Source organism: Pecten maximus, chromosome 16, assembly GCF_902652985.1.
Source record: "Pecten maximus chromosome 16, xPecMax1.1, whole genome shotgun sequence".
In the NCBI taxonomy this organism is placed as follows: Eukaryota; Metazoa; Mollusca; class Bivalvia; order Pectinida; family Pectinidae; genus Pecten; species Pecten maximus.
In genome coordinates, this window is record NC_047030.1 from 8,547,034 (window position 1) to 8,563,174 (window position 16,141).

The window sequence follows — 16,141 nt, forward strand, 5'->3', positions numbered from 1 at the left end:
TGTGTATGGGGTTTTGTCTAGAAAACGAGATCTATTACTTCATTTATACAAATATTCACTCAGCGAATATTCAATGTTCATATCTAAGTCCACACTCAGCACTGTATTATTCAACAGGTGCCCGGGAGAACAAATCTTATTTATCTATTTGTTGTAGGCCAATGACTGCTCTATCAATATACAACTGTGTCATCTTTGGATAAACATTCCCGGCCATAGGAAGGCTGAAGAAATCATTGATTGTATCTAATACACATATTGAGCGGCAACTCTTTATATCCGTATTGATGTCTGCATGTACTTTGAGACTTTGTGACTTTGTGACTTTGTGATTGTAAATTTAAATGTTTGTTCGAAATGTGAGCCAAGGTCTGTAAAGCACATACATAACCTTGGAAAGACTTCCATATTTATATAATCGAAAAATGTATTATTTGTCAAAAATAGCTATTGAGATATTTGTGGGGGAAATATTTATTGTTTCACTAGTATCATTAGGCGGAGTGCTTATGGAAGGCTTATCGATAACGGAAAATCTAATGAGTCTGAAAAAAAACCAGATGTAAAATACACACAGATTAGGAACAGAGAGAAAAGGACAAAGGGTTTTGTGACTTTTGGCGTGACTATTGAGCTATCTTCCTTATTAACTAAAACCCTAACCGTCTTTTTATATACGAACATATAGGCTGGCATGTCAATTACGGGTAAGGTGAATTCCTGAGCGTATTTATCACGCCACGTTTTTAAAACAAGAATACTTCGTGTATTGTCTCGGAACAATGTCCACTACAATGTAATTAAAACATTAACAATAAAGACAGAATTCCGAACTTATTTGTCATATGTTTAGAGGACATGATTATACTACAAGTTAATAATGTTGTTTTAATTCTAATAGGCGATGTTAACGAGGTACAATTTATATATTTTAAAGCAAAAACAATTATATTGTGTTTCAGAAATCTACCTATTTAAGTTTCGTGTCTATGAATAATAAAGGAAGGGACACTTTTCAGTTGTATTTGATTAGTAATTTACGCCAGATGGTTAACTTTTGATCATTGTTTCTTTATTTAAACACATGGCAAATGGAAAAAAATGAACAGTAAAGTCTCTGGACAAAGAAATCCGTTTTTGTACTTTTGATCTGTAAATTAGCTTACATCAATATTATATATTTGAACTGTTTGACTTTGTTACAGTAATGAGTTGATCATCTATACTTGTCATTACCCCGCCTCAATTACATTCCTTAATATGGAATTGAAAACACAACTACAATGGAAAAAGTACGTAGTCAAAGGATACTAGGAATCAGTTATTAAAAAGTACTGAACCTTCCCCGTACTTTCCTTACGAACGTTCTCTTTAACTCGATTTACATTTCTGATATAAACCTACATGTAATTCGCCGCTGTTGTATTTTACATCCAAGTTTCTGAATTTCTAACAATTTTTCGTATTAATGTCTTTTAGAATGCTGACTGTCGCAGTACTACCGGGATGAGGAGATCCTATACAATGTATACATTTAGACAGTTTGTAATTTCAGTTTTCCAATACAGTGATGCCCTACAGGAGGGACAACAAAATCACAGTTTCTGAAGTCTTTTAGAATGATGGCTGTCGCAGTACTACCGGGATGTTTTACTGAGAGGAGATCATATACACTGTATACATTTAGACAGTTAACAATTTCAGTTTTCCAATACAGTGATGCCCTACAGGAGGGACAACAAAATCACAGTTTCTGAAGTCTTTTAGAATGATGGCTGTCGCAGTACTACCGGGATGTTTTTTACTGGGAGGAGATCTTCCAATACATCGATGTCCTACAGGAAGGACGAAAGAATTGACTTGCTGGCCCAACTTCAGCTAGCTAAAGGTCTCTGATTTGTTTTGGTTCTTAGGCCATCCGACCGGCGCCTGTCATAAGTTTCTCGGCGTGTCATCATATAACAATGTTGGAGTACTACTGGCCTTAACGCTTGAAACGACTAAATTTTGAATGTTGTTTCTTTCCTCCTGACGTCCGCCTTGTTTCAGACTCATAGTTAGTATTTAAATTATGTCTTTGTCCCCAGTAAGAAAGACATCGAGTTCTGACCCAAGACCATCAGTCATTAAAATAGCACATGTAATATAATACTGTCTAAAAAATATCCTTTTGTTACAATAGTTTCCCTGTGTATTTGCATGTGTAAACGGTCAAAAATGTCAAATATGTATCCTCAAAACACATATTCCATCACAATAACACAATATTGTGTTTTAATTGATATAACTATCAATAGTTCTGCCCTGCAGGTAGGGCGTAAGAATTGTACCTGCGGCCCCCATTGCATGATCGTAACAGGCGACTAAATTTGGGATCTTATCTTTTCTCTTCTTTCTGAACAACTTTCTTCTTCCTAATGTCTCCCTTGACAATGCCTCACTTTTGGCCTTTAGTTGAGCGTTCGCCCCTGTGAGGAAGGCTTTGGGTTCTGTCCCCTAGTCGAGACATACCAGAGTCTTTAAAAATGGTAGTTGCTACTTCTGCTTAGCGCTCAGCATATTTGGAGTGGGACGACTGGTTCGCCCGTTGTCAGTATAATGTGACCGGGTGGGGTGTGCTGCTGGGTGTCTTCGGCAGTATGCTTCAGTGAGGTAGCACTATAAATCGGCAAAAGTTCCGGCCTATCACAAGGAGACTTAACACGAACATACCGCAGCCTCCCAAAACACACATACGCACTCACCACACGCATATATGTCGCACGCACGGGAGGCCGTCCTTAAATGACCTTAGCTGTTAATAGGACGTTAAACAAAATAAACCAAACCAAACTTTCAATAGTAAGAGTAGATAAATTCATTATTTGGTTTAAAATGTTCACGATCAATATCCATCTCCCAAACTGAGAGATAATCAATGTTCATAAACACCTTACGTAGGATTCATCTAATTAGACACAGTCCATAGAAATCTATATCGTGCGTAAATGACATTGGCCATGGCGACAACTCTACGAATGGTTATGATTGAATATAATGTCATAGTCTATCCCATAATCCCAAGCGTTATCACATTACGTCATATCAACAACTAACGTATAATATATTAAGTAATGTAACGATTTCACATTTTACCATGTGCCTGAATGAGAATAAGATCATGTGTTCTGGATGAGAATAAAACCACGTGTTCAGGATAAGAATGAAACCATGTGTTCTGGATATCAGAATGAAACCATGTGTTCTGGATTGGAATAAACCCACGTGTTCTGGATAAGAATGAAACCACGTGTTCTGGATGAGAATAAAACCACGTGTTCCGGATGAGAATAAGACCATGCGTCCCGTATGAGAATAAAAACATGGGTTCTGGGTGAGAATAAGACCACAAGCTTATGGAAGATTTAGGAAAATATAAACTACGTGAAAGAATGTAATGTTGTGTAATCAATGTGAGAGCCGAGACAAAACACGTTGATTTAACGTAAGGTAAAGAATGTTTCACGATGAGATTGTTGAGACTATACAACTTACGCCATGTGTCATGGCGGCCTTCCTCCTGTGTGTTTCAAACTAAATCAAGTATTACATTCGAAAACAGTAGCTGAGGAATCGATGACGTCACTTTAGAGTCGTCTGACATGTTTTAAAAATACGCTCAATTTCAATTTAGTTTTTTTACGCTAATGTCCTAAATATAGAGACACACGTAGAATAGGAATATTACGACATCATGAATAAATGACGTCACAATGCTGTCTCGGAAGAGAGAATGGTACTGCCTCAGTCGATATTTACCTGTTTGATAGAGAAAGTAAATAGGGAGTTTTTCGTTTCTTTTCCTTATTGATGCGGGTCATAAAATACTACTCTTCTGTCCATATTAGTTTTAATTTATCAAAGTCATCAAAATGCTATTTTAGTCGCTTAATAAGATCAGTAGGATATCGGCCTATGATTTCTTAAACGAGCTAAGGAGAGAAAGTACAGTAAAGTAAATCTACACAGCCGTTTACTTTGGCCATGATATAAGTAAACATCGAGGTAAGATGTTGACATAGAAAAGTCAGTAGTAGCCTTGATCATAAGTTTATGAGAGTATACAAGATTGATAGGGTCAATAAATATCGTGTTATTTAAAGACAACACATAGTGTACCCCCGATAATGAAACTGAAGGAGGCAAGGTCTTTGTTAGTTGGTCTGAAAAGCTCTCTCATCAATTCAGTTTTGTGTAAAACCAAAAACAACTCTGTCAAGGGAAGAATGTATCCCGATGGGTATAGGCCATCTTTCTTATACATGTACATGTATATACCTGATCAAATTTGATCATAACTTTGTCAGGTGTTCTTAGTGGTCAAGTACTAGTTCCCTTTTAAAAATGAAATGTTATCAGATGCTTTGAATGCCAAGACACATTATTCCGATTATTGTGCGATGTTTATATCGGGATCGGTAGACTTGTAATTAAATATGTGCTGCAATTTCTTCTTATTATGACAAACAAATGAGTCCACTCTGATACATAGTACTCAGAACGCTTTGGTTTTTCGACTCTCTTGCATTTGGGATTCTTAGTAGAAGGAGCATGTTCATGTACATAGAGTTTAATCTTTAATAGTCAATCAGTAGAATTTCTGTGACAACTCGTGCATGAAAATCGAGTTCAATTAATTAAAAAAATGACAGCATGCAGAAAATAGAAAATATTCAAACTGCATGAAATCAAATCGGATCGATTGCAGCTGTTTAAAACCCACATTCCTGTATAAAACACATTAGCCCAAACATTCGTATTTAAGTACTGTTGTTTATATTTACTAACACGCTGTCAACACTCCGTACCCCTCCGTGGCCTGGTGACCCCTATTACCCCGACAAGTTCCTATTTTCCCCCGGTGTGGCTCACCGCCTTCCCGTTTGTTTTGTTAACACCCCGGCTTGCCTAATACCCTGTCAATCTGTGTGACAGCTTCATTTTGTAATCTGTTCATATTTAATAAGATTTCCATTGTCCATTGTTCCCCCACTGCGAGAGTCTGGACATGTCTGACCATTGTCCTTGACCACTGTCCGTAATACTCTGTGAAAGGATTATACCTACACAAACATTCACTTTAACCATCTGGGCAGAATATTTCACATATTCATTAGCTTATATATAATTATTGTTATAATTTTCTGGTCAACCTGAATGCGAGTTTGTCAAGCATACCACCGTTCCAAAGTCTAAAACAAATTGCATGTGTAGAAAAACGAGCTTAGCTAAGACAATAGGTCACCCATAATTGGACGGACAACATTATATTGTCCTAATCATGTTAAGATTGGGTTAAAATGAATTTCTTTTATTGAATTTTATGTCAATCATTAATGGCATTACAGAAACTTTCGTTATCCTTAATCTTGAACCCATATTCATATTAGGTCGCGACGAAACAAAGTGTATTTTTATTGCTAACACGCATTTGCAGCTTTTGGAATTTTAGCTCTAGTTTATCTTTTATTTAGAAAGAATTTGTCCATACATAAGAATATAACATTTAACACACACTGGCGGCTGTGCAGGACGAGTTATACATGTAACAGTTTAAAAGAGGACAAATTACTCTACACGCGGTTTCTTGAAAAGGTAGGTTCAGCTATAGATGTGAAATGGGTGTATTTTGTCGATATTATTAATTAAGAGATGGAAATGTGTTCACTTGACATTGAATTTAAAGAAACTAGTGCAAGCTTGTCAATAAAAAAGTCCTGAAATATCAAAATATACAGATGTCCTGCAATAAAATGGCCCGTCGAACACTGACTACTGACCAATCCTTCCAAAACTGACTACTGACCAATCGTCATGGTAATTTGGTCCAGTACGTACGCATGACAGGATAAAGATATACATACATGTACACGTGCATATTACACCAAGTTGTATCAACTGGTACGAACAATTTAGAGTGCATTCTCCTATGAATGCCAACAGATTTCGCAAACATCCATCTAATGAAGCTCTCTTAATCTGTGAATCATTTTGTCATTAAGGCACCTACTAATTGTTCAAATGAAGTACTTGATGAATTTTTCATCAATTATAAATGCTTTGATTAATCATTATTTCTTTATATAACGAATTTTAAATGATTTGATTTATTATTATTTCTTTAAATTACGAAATAACGATATTTACCTCTATTCAGCTACCGAACAGGGATGAAATCCTGCGAACACTTTCTCCGGAATTCAGTTCGACCACAGTTTGGTCGACATTGGACTAGCGTAAGTTCTAGTAATAAGTCTGTGGTTATTTACTGAAAATTACAAGTGACTTACTGGATACAGGCGAATCAGTACCGTGCCGTGCTCGTTAGCCTTTGTACCTGATAAACTAATTACCTTTCACTGAGCACAGGTGAGCACGCTCCAACGGGTTTGTTTATAAATTACACACCGGTAATTTTAATCGGGCTAATCTTCCCGGGATTAGTACGAAATGTCATGATTCATCGTACAACTCACAGCTGTATATACAAAGCATACCCAAAAACTTACCTAAACAAGAGGTCCAATGGGCCTTTATCACTCACCAGGTCATAAGGAGACGACTTTGCTGGGCTTGATTCGCGTGACTTTCAAAGTTCATTTAAGACAATGTGGATTGGACATGCATCTAGGTATAGGCTCAAGTGAGATGAAGTTATACATAATTAGCTAATGAGGACCATTTAGGTCGATCGCCGAGGAAAATGTCAAAAGGAAATTCGAGTTTCGTGAACTCTTTGTTTACAGTTTTCAGTGAGATTTTTCATTTTTTTTTTTTACAAATGATACAAAAGGATTAGACAATAGACAAGCCTTTTTAAATCTTCTCCTAAAAAACCAGCGAATACTAAAAAAAATTACAACTGGACACATAAATACATACTGATATAAGTTACAAACACTTGCACACAACATTTACAGCAGACCATAAAGTAGATCGATAAACTTCTAATAACTAAAAACTCACGCATTAGTTTAAATAACAGCCATCCTGACATTCACATACCCAGAAACAAACTGTGCAGGGACAATGATGAGGATACTTCGATATTTAGTGTATATCAGGTTTTAATTACATATTTTATATATTGGTAGATAAAATGAGATAGTTCCGCTTCCATGCTATAACCAAAAATATCGAAAATGTTGAGAATACCCAGTTGCAAAAGGCATTAATAGGCCACAGAATTGGTGTGTATATGAAATTTCGAGAATTTAATTTATCTTGAATGTTTTGTTTTTGTTTTTAATTTGTTCCAAATACAGAGAATATACCATTAGATATATTTAATGTAAGCGCTAAACTTGTCTTTCAATCCCAGTGCAATGTTTGTGATTGTAAACTGTGTACAACTATTGAATCTAACAGAGGAAAACTAATATCATCAAATCAACCTTAACATATTTTAAATGTTATAGAACACCATGGCAACAGCTGAATACCGGTATTTTTTCACGGTTACATTACATATCGCTATGCGGGACTAATACTGATAGCGACCAGGTTCGATTTCAGCGGCCGCTTTCTATTAAAAGTGTGTAGTAATAATTTGTCCCCTTTAAGCTTATTTTGGTCAATTCTGGTCGTGTCCAGAACTGTTAGATCACTTACTAAGGGAGATAATCCATTTACAAAACCAAATGAAATTTTTCAGGAATTTTAATTTCATACATGTAACATAATTACATCTATTTGTGCTCATTCATCAAGCGTATAGTCCAGTCTTGACCAACATGCTTTAGTAAAATAACTCACAATAATTTTTTTTTTTAAACTCACCGTCCGAGGCCACAGGGACTTTGCATACATTCGCAACACCCGGTCCATGACTAATATGGATATTATATATATGTATCAAGCATTTTGCAAGAACAGTAAATTTGATATTTTTTATTTGTAGTTACATATATATAATACATTAGGACTGTGAACCCAATTTTATCACATATCAATGCAAAGAAAATGATATTAATCGTTCCAACGAATGTTCATACGAAGACATTGGCCAGGTATTTGGCAAGTTATTATACACTGATTAGCCTTTGTTCCATAATACAATGTATACATCGCACTTTGTTTTCATTGATTTCCTTATTCTCTCAGTCAACGGCTTTGGGTATCGTACTATATATATCTATATTATACTATTTGCACTAGTATACCACATTCGGAGAGGACATTTAGTCGTACGAGTTGTCTCCCGTAGAACCTTATTATTTAAATTTAACTCTGATGGACATGTTTCTGTCAATATTATGAGACATTTTAAGTCAGGGTCAAAGACCACCATAAATAAAAATAGTATGACTAGGCCTGTTCTTACTTCATAACTAATAATTCCGATCCAACTGGGGTCCAAACATTTTGGACCACGAACAAGATTGGCATTCATAACAAGTATCCAAGCCACAAATTAATGTCCATATAATATTCTATAAAGAGAAGGATCCACGAAGTGAATCCATGAAATGACAAAATTTAACTGTCTAAATCCAGCATGGCTACTTGGCGACAGGTTTCTCCAGAACTAGGGACCAAGAGGAACCTATATACATGGCGACTTCTATCCATTAATGACGTATATAACAATACCAATACCAAACTTGAATCCACGAAGTAATAAATCTCAACTGTATGGATCCGAGAAAACCAACTTATATGTATTCCATATTGTTTTACCTGGCAATCGCAAAAGTAAACACACACAAGTGAGGACCACTGGAAAATGAAATACTATGGAATTTGAAAAATAGCAATAAAAACCTTCAGAGATGACAACCTGTCGGGCATTTTGTTTCATGCACAATTATGCACCAAGGGGGATTAAAAAGACCAAGTTTGTTAAATGACGATAACCAATTTAAACTGTCAAAATAAAATATGGCCTCCAGTCGGCCATTTTGTTTACACGATTGGTCTCAAAAACGATCAAGCACAACTAGGACGAAAGGAAAACGTACACGTGATATTTCAAAGAAATATTTTTAATAATTTTCACCTGCCACAATGCCAATCTCATGGAAATTATTTGCCCATGGCCTTTGAAATTGTTGGTGTTATGTCATTCTATCGGAACTATAGATTCTTACTAAAAGATAACGAGGTGTGCCAAAGCCGAAAGGAACGAGACTAATATGGCTGCACCCATTCTAACATAACCAAAATCACCCAGAGAGTATATGGGTGTCCTTGGTTCTAAGTAGTGCACGAAGAGAACACGACCGAGAACAACAATTAGAGTTTACCATACGGGGGCTGTTCTTTTATGCGGGCAAAGCGACTCGTCTGTTCTTAAATGTAATAATTCAGAAATAGATGTAGAGAGACCTGTAGATGTTATACAGGCCTTGAAAGGCCGTGTTACAGCTCGTCTGAAACAACACAAAACATCAATTCCGTCCTTATTTCTTTAACGGACAACCCTGATCCAACCGGTCCAGCCCATAAACGAAAACGAGACATGCATGACCATGCGTGGACGGCCATCTTCATTCTTCTTACTCTCGATATACATTTTGTAGTTTGACAAATTCGTGCTGCTTGTACGAACCGAAGTTCTCCTTTATTGCGCGAGGGGTTGACAGCGGTGACAGGACACGAGTGAGGAAAATGTTTAAATCAAAATTGAAACTCACGGATCGTCTCATCCAGTATCAGGAGTTACTCTCGCCATCTTTGTTATACTAAACGAGTGGGTTTTAAAGCGCTTCTCTTATTTTTTTTTTAAATTTAACGATTTTTTTTATCAGAATGGGCGTCATACAGTACGAACGTGACACCTTAAGATGTTCTGGCGTGGCATGCAACAAGTCATGAACAGATGATTTAGATTTTGGTCCAAATTGACGCCTGTCAGCGTTTTTGTACAACCAAGAACCAAAGAGAACCTAAAGGGACACCTGACGAATATTTCCAGAATAGTCTTTTTTTAAAGAAATAGCGATAACAAGAATAGCTTGGAATGGGAGGAATGGGACCACGGACGATAGGGAATTTTAACATCCTATCTGATATTGGTGGACTACAATATATAATGGAAATAACGGAACGTTAAAACGTCGAGAGATACAGCCATTTCCGTCTACCGGGATTACATAGAGACAATAAAAACGTGGAATCACGTGACTATTCTAACTGAAATAATGAATACTTACATCCGATTCAGTTTCCAGGCTTTGGCCAGTGAGTAATCTCATTCTCCTCCTCTCCTTCCACATCCGATGTTCTTTCTTTCTTCTTGCCAATTCCTCCTCCCTCTCTTCCTCTAATTTATTTAGCATCTTCAGCAAGAACGTCATAACCGGGTCATCGTCTGACGTCACACACACATTGTCATAGAAACGGACCATTCGTTTGGAGGCGGTGTTTCTTCCCGGTAAAGGGGTACTCGTTTTCGGTGTACTCGGATGTGTCTGCTGTATAATTGGGTTTGCACTAGACGCCAGTGGATCAACCCAGGTGTTTGTCGAAAGTCTCGAGCCTTGTCTTGAATTTGCAGCGTTGTACGCCAGTTTGTCTTTAAAAAGCTGGACAGTCGGGGAACAAGCTTCGAAATTTGGACTTTCATAACTCCTGTTGTGATTTATGAACGAATGTGCATTCACCAGTCCTGGTGAAAAAATACTGGATGTTTGAAATGGTACATTGTAACTGTTCTGGAATGACATCCGCTGTTCGTCACATGCATGCGCCATTGTCTCCTGTTGTCAAATCGACATCCGGTTACTGCGACATCCGGTTACAGCGACATCCGGTTACTGCGAGTTGATGTCCATATCTAGATCGGTGTTGTATGTGGAAACGGAGTCCGCCTGTAAATGTAAAAAGACAAACAAAAGTCAAAGTCTGAAGATGTTAAGAAACTGGTATACATCGGAACAATGTCAGACAAACAATAAACACCTTTACTTGTTGGCCGCAGCTGATAACGTGTTAATTAGATATTAAGATGTCGTTGGTTCCAATTTACGTGAACGTACGGACCTGTTTACGAGAAGCCACACCGAAATAGATCCAAACGACGATTTAAACATTGTGTTTGTAATCATCTAGCAAACACCGAGTCGTTGTGTCCGGATGTTCAGGACTTGCGTGTTGTTATAAACAATACACCGCTCTATACATACGGGGATAGTAGGTTTTGTGAGCTACATCAGTTCAAGTATCCACTTCTCTGTGGCTATATACTGGTATCAGACCCCTATACTGAAACAGGTGTTGTATGTCTGATTAGATGAGGTCGTCTTTTTATCGGGGACAGGGACCGGTGATTTATGTTAGAATTCTTACATGTTTGTTGTGAGATATTGCTGTCGGATTGTTTTTTTTTTTATGTACAAAACAATAGAAAACATCGGAAGTTATTTCGATTGTTCCTCGTTAATACGCACGTGTGATCAATTAGTTTCAGAAACCCATTATCGCAGAGATAAATTGAAAATGTTTTATTAGATCAGCAAGTTTCTATTTCAGAAGAATCGTGACGTCATACGGTCGATGACGTCATAATTAACGCCATGATTTTCTGAATTAATCATATTCCCAAGGTATTATTTAACTTATGACATTATGTAAATGTCGAGGTCACTTCCCATTCAAAATGATAAAATGATTTAAGATCATTCTGTGTATAACGATAACAATATCGAAATAAAATACTCCACTAGATTATCATCACGCTGTGTGTATAATGTCACGCGACAGCCTTTGATTGTAAATAAACGGGAGATACAGCAATATTTACCTCATCTAACCTTCGACCTCTTACAAAAATGACATTGGAAAAATGATTATGGAATTATATCACGCGCCGTATTGGGGTCAAATCTAGATATCAGTCTTTCATAGGCCTCCACGCGCAAACTTGAAGTTTGTCTTACCTTTGACTTATATAATGACCTTGACCTTCAGCAAAAGGACTTCAGGTATTACGCCACATTTTAGTTAGTTTTACCGGTGACGTAATTCCACGTGGTGCAATGTAACTACAAAAACTGTTTATCTCTTACTTACATCTAATTTGTGGTTTTTGATCATCTATGATCTATATTGAAAATTATTGAATCTCATGGATGCAACTTCAACTTCTCAACTTAACCTATTGAATCCTCATTTCAGAGATATGATGTACAGAGATATACAGCTTTTTGTAGTCGTCATGTATACATACAATGCCATCCAAAAGTCCTGTTACACTTGGAACGTTTAAATCGAATGGCTAGCCAACAAAATCTGAGAAAAAGTGTTGTAATACCCGTAAGATAGTCCATTTGTAAGGGTTGTAATACCCGTAAGATAGTCCATTTGTAAGTGACGATTAGTTTAAACATATTTCATTGACATATAATAATGACAAAGGGATTAGTCAGCAAGTTTTACCAACTTATAAACGACTTCTCCCAAAGTGACGATTGCAAATTATTTGAAAAATACCTCACTTCTTTGAAGTTGCAGGGAGAGGGAATGGAGGGTCCTATTTTGCATAATGTTCAAAAATGAATAAAAATGTGGGTTTTTTTTTACTGTTACAAATAAAAGTATTTGTTTAACTGATTAACAGTAGAATAATGTAAGAATTGCATATTTGAAATTTATATTAAACAATCAGGGAAATTTCCAGAATGTTGCATTTTGAGGATTTCCATTGTAACAAAACATATGCAATGTTGAAAAATGAACATGAACATTTGAAATCATGAACAATAACACCCTAAGAAGTTATGATTCTAACAAATTGTAATAAAGACTTCGAGATTAACTTCGCTGTATTTTACGTTATAATTGTAACAGGACTTTTGGAGGGCAATGTATAATCGTTATCAGATTTCAAAAGTTATTTTCGTTGTCACACGTCTTTAAATATAGACCTAAGTAAGGGACGATTAATATCCGACTGGGTAATTAGTAAGTTAATACGGATCGGGGTACAATAGAAAACACTGTCTTGTCCCGGCTTGTCTCACGTATATATAGTAGGGCTTTATCAGGGTGTAATAAAGCCGTTTTATTTACAAATAAAATGTCACGTGACTAGTCCCTAACACCACAGAAGATACGGAACAGTTGAGGCCCGCATGTAGTGTTACTATAATTAAATAATTTTTTTTCGGTCCCGCATATATTGCTATTAATAAAGAATTTTTGGACAAACAACTTTACGTTGAAAGTATCCTGTTTCTCCGTTATTCATTTTATATTCTTATTTGATTTACCATTACCGTTGGTCAATACAGAATTAAAATTGACGGCTGATATTGTATATAGGTAAGGTATTTTCGGGCGACAAACGATGGTCTATATGCACAACAAACTAATATATAATTTAGGTCTAAATATTTATAAATATGACGAAGCAGTTTTAATTTTCATATTCACGTGAAGTATACCGTAGGTACATATATACATATTATATATGTGTGTGTGCATAAGTCCCTCTTTTGATCTACTTATTTATTACACAAACAATTTAATAAATTTGCATTTGTTTTGTTAATGGAAGTACATATATGTATAGGATAGTGAGGAGTCAAAGGATAAGCATATTCCATGTAAAAAATAAATTTGTTTATTTTAAACTGATTCTCAAATAAATTAAACTGGAATAAAACATAGTACGTATTTTGTCATCAGCGACTGAATTATATTTTTCAATTATCCCTGAAAGCTCATGACGACGCCATATTGCCCTGATGACGTCTTTTTAATCGAAAAATTATTTCAAGCCCCAACGCAACTCCACTTCCCCAGTCACAGCATTACCACTAACATATGTAACGTTTACTTCCGGTCGGACCATTATCACTCTGAACGTTCGATACACAGAAACTGGATTTTTTTTTCTGTTTTTGTTTTTGTTTTTTGTTTCACCAATATTTGTATCCCTACCTACAATGAGGAATTTGAAATATTTTTTCTCTTGTATTGTAAGTTACTATAAATCAAGATGGACATTTATTTGCTGAGAAGCCAGTATATTGTGAAACAAATAGATAATAATGACGAGTGTTCTCGTAATACCAGTAACAGTTACAAAAACCACACTGATGTCCAAATCGCATGGTAAGTACCTATCTAGATGTCTTTGTATATCCTTATCATAATCCTGTAGAAATGTACATCACGGGGGCGTACTTTTTGATCGAATGGTGACCATACTACTTAACCGTCTGATAATGGAATACATAGATTGGGATAGGTAGAGATGAATACCAAGTCGCACGCCCCTGTGTTCTGAGATCACGACGCTCGCGTGTATTGTGTTTTATGAATGTACTCGATTACCTTTCTATCTGGTAAGTAATTATTCCGCTTTATTAGACATTGTAAACATTCGTACAATCGTAACACTCGAAAAGGAATGATTATTTCTGATGCGAAAAATAACAAACTTACAATGCTGGCCGAACAACTCAATTAAAAGGTTAATCGTGAAATCGTTACCCTTGATAAACTCTGAAAGGCAAATATCAGGAAATCATTCGCCGACAATACAACAAATTTGCCAGGCCTTGCCGTGATAACTTGATATAGGGAACACAAAGACATGTCACTTTCGATAGAAGGATAAGTATGATCCGTGACCTGTATACTAACACGACACCAACCATGATGGTGCCTTTGTATATAATGACGTCATCATTTAAAACTAATTTTACACACATTATTCTCATTCGCGGAATTGTAATGTGAAACTAATTAAGACGCTAAAGGAAAGTGTTTCAAGCTGTGTCAAAATACAGAGTTGTCTATTCCCTCGTCACATTTCTCATTGTACATTGGGACGTAAGCTGACACACTATTCAATGTAGCAGGTCCTCGCGATACGATTTTCGGTCATTTACCTCAAACCCTCGTGAGCACGCGACATTGACAATATACCAAATCATCATCATTTTACTAGGTATACATGTACTATAAGAAGTAGTTAAAATCTTATGAACTTTTATTAAATAACTAGTGGCCATTTATCGTCGCGCAATATTGCCTTTCTGTAAAAAGGATAAGATCATGGTGCACGTACGAACCTTGTCACCCTGGAAACACTATTGTGACGTCATGTATTTGTTTACGGCCCATCGACAATTTGAGTCATTTAGTGCCAAAAACATAAATGACGTCATATTATTGTACATGACGTCACACTAGTCTCGGTAGTGAAAATTTATCTTCTGTGATTGTCGCTGTAATAGAAAAGCATTGAAACTATATCTAAAAGCGTTTCTTAACCTATATCCCAAATACAATCTAACATTCGTATTAGTGTTGTAATTTCCTATGGACTTCGTCAAAAGCTCGTTTCACATGAAATTAAAATAAACGAACCTGTTAAAAAATTCAATATGACATGAAGATAAAGTGAACTGAACCATCGCCTGTTTCCCTTTAATATTTGATGTCGAAATAAATATGATTCCTCTCTCTTGACTGACGTTTAGTCCTATCCTGTCACTGAATGATGTCAGTTTTATTTTCTGTCGACAAGAAATATGGCGCTGACAGATCAAAAGCAGCACACTTGTAAGTGCAGAAAAAGGTCTGATAAAAAACGAGCGAGATGAGAACTTTGTCATTAATAAGAAACACTTTACGTTACAATGGGGTTAGGTCCCTCGTGTTAATACCCTGTAACGAGGTTCACACGAGAAGTGAACACGTGCACATTTAACAAAGGTTTTGTAAACAATAGGTTATGGTGACGTAACACGAGTCGTACTTATGACTTTTGTTTCACTGGCCTTAAAGTACAGAGACAGGAAGGGTGGAAACACAATCAGTCAGTCAACACAGAAATTAAAAATCAATTACTCACATTATGACGGGCATACAGTAGTACCGTTAGCGGGTCATGCCAGGTCAGGGGGTGTACATTATACATGTCAGGCTTGGTAGCAAATACTTGACATATTTAGTAAAACAATGACATCGTTATCTTCTCCTTTCGTGAGGATAGACATTGTTACCACAAGGGACCTGGCCATATATTAAGAGTCTATGTGTATTTGGGCCTATCCTTGTCACAGGGTCCTGGAAATATATTAAGAGTCTATGTGTATTTGGGCCTATCCTAGTCACAGGGACCTGGACATATATTAAAAGTCTATGT

At 36.4% G+C, this 16,141-nt stretch overlaps 1 protein-coding gene across 1 annotated transcript in view; it reads right to left on the reverse strand.

Moving 5' to 3' along the window:
* Nucleotides 1–16,141, reverse strand: part of LOC117345042 — a 95,285-nt gene that overhangs the window by 65,810 nt on the left and 13,334 nt on the right. The window contains exon 2 of the mRNA XM_033907978.1: nt 10,194–10,850. Within this exon, the coding sequence (XP_033763869.1) occupies nt 10,194–10,733 (540 nt within the window). The 5' untranslated portion in view covers nt 10,734–10,850. The remainder of the gene's footprint in view (nt 1–10,193; nt 10,851–16,141) is intronic.